This window comes from Aureococcus anophagefferens (genome assembly GCF_000186865.1).
Source record: "Aureococcus anophagefferens unplaced genomic scaffold AURANscaffold_15, whole genome shotgun sequence".
Lineage (NCBI taxonomy): Eukaryota > Pelagophyceae > Pelagomonadales > Pelagomonadaceae > Aureococcus > Aureococcus anophagefferens.
Window position 1 is genome coordinate 803,474 of NW_008705575.1, and position 3,386 is coordinate 806,859.

Sequence of the window (3,386 nt, forward strand, 5' to 3'; positions counted from 1 at the left end):
GCTCGTCCTTGCGCTGGTCGCGCATGGCCTTGGCGGAGGCCTTGTTCTCCTCGAGCTCCGCGGAGAGCTGGCCGGCCGTCGCCGCCCAGGCCTCGAGCTTGGCCGCGAGGTCGCCGACGGCGTCGAGCTTGACGTCGCGGCCCGCGGCCTTGGCGACGCGGAACTCGGCGCTCATCTGGTCCATCTTGCCCGACAGGAGGCCCGCGTAGATGGTCTCGATGATCGCGTCCTCCAGGTCCCGGACGTTGTCCACCGCGAGCTCCTCCTGCATGGTCGCGTAGGCGACGACGGCGGACTCGCGCGCGAGGCTCACGAGGGACAGCTGGCGCAGCTTCGTGAGCTGCGCGGGCGTCAGCGGCGGCATGGCGTCGCCCTTGGCCCGGTAGTCGCCGTAGGTCCCGAACGCGAAGATCTCGAGGAGGTCGAGGTGGGGCGCGTGCTCCGTGCCCCGGAGGGCCTGCACCGAGGGCATGGCGAGCAGCTCGCCGAAGACGTAGATGCGCTTCGACGACAGCGTCTGCTGGATGATGCCGACGACGGCGCGGCCCTTGGCGCTCTTGGCGAGCAGGCAGAACTGCTCGAGGGCCTGGCTCCCGTCCTCCGCCATCGTGGGGCGACGCGGGGCGGCGCGCGGAGCGGCCTTTCGAGCGCTAGAGGTGGCGCGGCGGGCGGGCCTCGTGTAGAGTGACCGCCAAGACCAGGTCCTCGCCGACGAGCTTGATTGAGAGCGGCTCCTTTGGCATTTTGACCTTCGCCCTGCTTGGTTGCCGTCGACGCCGTTGCTGCGCGCCGCCGTGTGCCCGTGATATGGCAGGGAGCCCAACGTCGCCGCTCTACGTCCTTTTGCAAACGCCGCGCCGCGACGACGTGGAGCCGGAGCTCGACGACGAGCCGGAACTCGTCTACAGCAGCCCGGGATGGGGAGCCTACTGCTGCCCGCTTCGACGCTGGATGGTCGCGCGCCGCGTGGCCGAGCCGCCCGAGGATCCGCCGAGCGACGAGGAGATGACGCCGGCCGCCCCCGAACCGACGCCGATTCGGAGGAGACCACATTTCAAGACCGAACCGACTCCGCTCATCGTCGACGATCTCGAAGCCGTGCTCGGGACCGGAGTGCGCGGGCGCGGGAACATCGAGCTCGCGACCATGGACGACAACGACTTCCTGGACACCTTCTTTCCCATCTATCCGAGAACTCCGGCGCGGACTCGATGACGAGGGCCGCGACGCCGGGCGGCGACGCGGAAGGGTCTCGCCGCGGGCAAGTAATCGGATTTCGACGGATCCAGCCGAATGCGCGAGTGGAACCCTCGCTATCGCCAGCGGATATGGCATTTTGGACGAATCACGGACTCGACCTGACCAGGTAGGGTGCGTGCAGTGCGCGCCGCGACGGTAACCATCTCGGCATCAGAAACATTGAACCACTCGATCCCGAGGCCCGCGATTTGGTCTGCCGGCTGGGAGCGGCGTCGCGACGCGATTCGAACGCGCGCGCGCCGCCGCCGACCCGCAGACGTTCTCGCGACACCGCCGCGCGCACCGACACCGCGAAAAAAACACCAGCATGAACGTCGAGCTCACCGAGGAGGAGTGCTCGTCGTCCTCCGCGGCGCCCGCCGGCGAGGCGGCGGTTTCCGCGGACGCCGCCGCCAAGCCCCAGGGCCGCCACTGGGTGCGGGGCGTCGGCTACCGCCCCGGCCCCGCGCCCGAGGCCGCGGCGAACCCCGCGGCGGCGGCGCGCGCGTCGTCGCGCGTGCGCCGCGAGAGCGGCAGATACGCGAGCAGCGACGAGGAGGAGTCGCGGCCGAAGAAGAAGAAGAAGAAGAAGAAGAAGGCGGAGCCGGCGAAGCGGCAGGCGAAGAAGAAGCTCGAGGAGCGCGTCTGCCACATGACCGTGAGCGCCGAGGGCGCGGGCGCCGCGGTGACCAGGGCAGGACAAGAGAGCGAAATTCCCAACTTCAAAGGCTCCTTTCTCGGACGTTTTCCGCTCGTTTCGGCTAATTTTTGGACGAGCGATCATCTCTCGGAACGGTCTCGAAGCATGGATGCTTTTGTCGGAACGCGCGCGCGCGGAACACTCACGTTGAAGCGACGTTGAATCACCCTTGTGCTGCCCAGGCGGTGACGATCTCGAAGAAGGACGCGTCCATGACGTCGCAGCGGCGGCTGCGGACGGCGCTCGCGGAGCCGGCCTACGACCTGGAGCTCGTGCCGTCGGCGGCGCGCGATTTGGCCGGGTCGGCCCTCGTGCGCGTCGAGGGCACGGCGTCCTGGGAGCGGCTCATCGGCGAGATGCTGTTGTTATGCAACGAGGCGTCGTGGCGCTACGTCAGCGCGGAGCGCGCGCGGCCCGGCCCGCGGCGCCTCGAGCTGGCGCCGACGGAGCCCAAGCCCCTGATGTTGGAGTACATCAGCGACCGCGTCGACACGGACGAGCCGCTCTGGGGCTACGTCGCGCGGACGTCGGCCGAGGGCTGGATGCAGGGCTTCGTGTGCGTGACGCAGTTCACGACGTGGCAGCCCTACTTCCGCTGGACGTCCGGCGCGCCGTCGGCGGGCGTCACGGCCGACGACGTCGCGTCCCACGCCGTCGACGGCCGTGCGCCGACCTTGGACGCCGCGGCGTCCGTCGGCACCGGCGCGGTTTCTTTAACGCGCGAGCTCCAGTGCGCGCGGCGCGGCGGCGACCCCGAGGGCGAGGGCGTGGTCTGGCCCCGGGTCGCCGAGGTGTCGCTGCTGGGCGGTCTCGGGTGCGGCACGACGCTGCTGAACCTCGTGCTCGACGAGCTCGACGCGTCGGGCGCGTGCGACTTCGTGGTGTTGCAGGCGACGGACAACGCGGTGCCCTTCTACGAGCGCAACGGCTTCTCGCGCGTCGGCGCCGTCGCGTCCTTCGAGCAGCGCGCCGAGGCGCTGCCGGCCTTCGTCTCCGACCCGGCCTACGAGTTCCGGGGGCTGGGCGCGCGCGTCTACTGGGCGCGGCGCCTCGGCCGCGCGCTGCTGCGCGCGTTGGCGGCGTTGGACGACCAGCTCATCTTCTCCTACCCCGTGGACACGGTGGCCATCCCCATGTACCTCGCGTGGATCGAGCGGCCCATGGACTTCTCGACCATGCGCAAGAAGCTCGTCGACGGCGCGGCGCCGCTGGAACTCGCGGACGCGTACCTACCGGACGATCTCGTCGCGGACTTCGAGCTCGTGCTCGCGAACTGCATGTACTTCAACGGCAAGGGCTCCTGGCTCTGCGACTACGCCAAGGCCATCAGGCGCAAGGCCGCCAAGGTCATCGACCACTACAAAACCTACGCGCGGCTCTGGGGCCTCCGCGACCTCTACGGCGACGGCGGCTTGGACGTCGACGCGGAGACGCGGGGATCCTCAGA

General features: G+C 69.7%; 1 protein-coding gene across 1 annotated transcript in view; it reads right to left on the minus strand.

Moving 5' to 3' along the window:
• The window catches only part of AURANDRAFT_69877 (hypothetical protein), a gene marked incomplete at both ends in the record, with an annotated part of 826 nt that extends 116 nt beyond the window's left edge, over positions 1–710 (minus strand). Inside the window, one exon of the mRNA XM_009040509.1 lies at positions 1–710. Coding sequence (XP_009038757.1) covers positions 1–607 — 607 coding nt within the window.
• Positions 711–3,386: the final 2,676 nt, after the last annotated feature.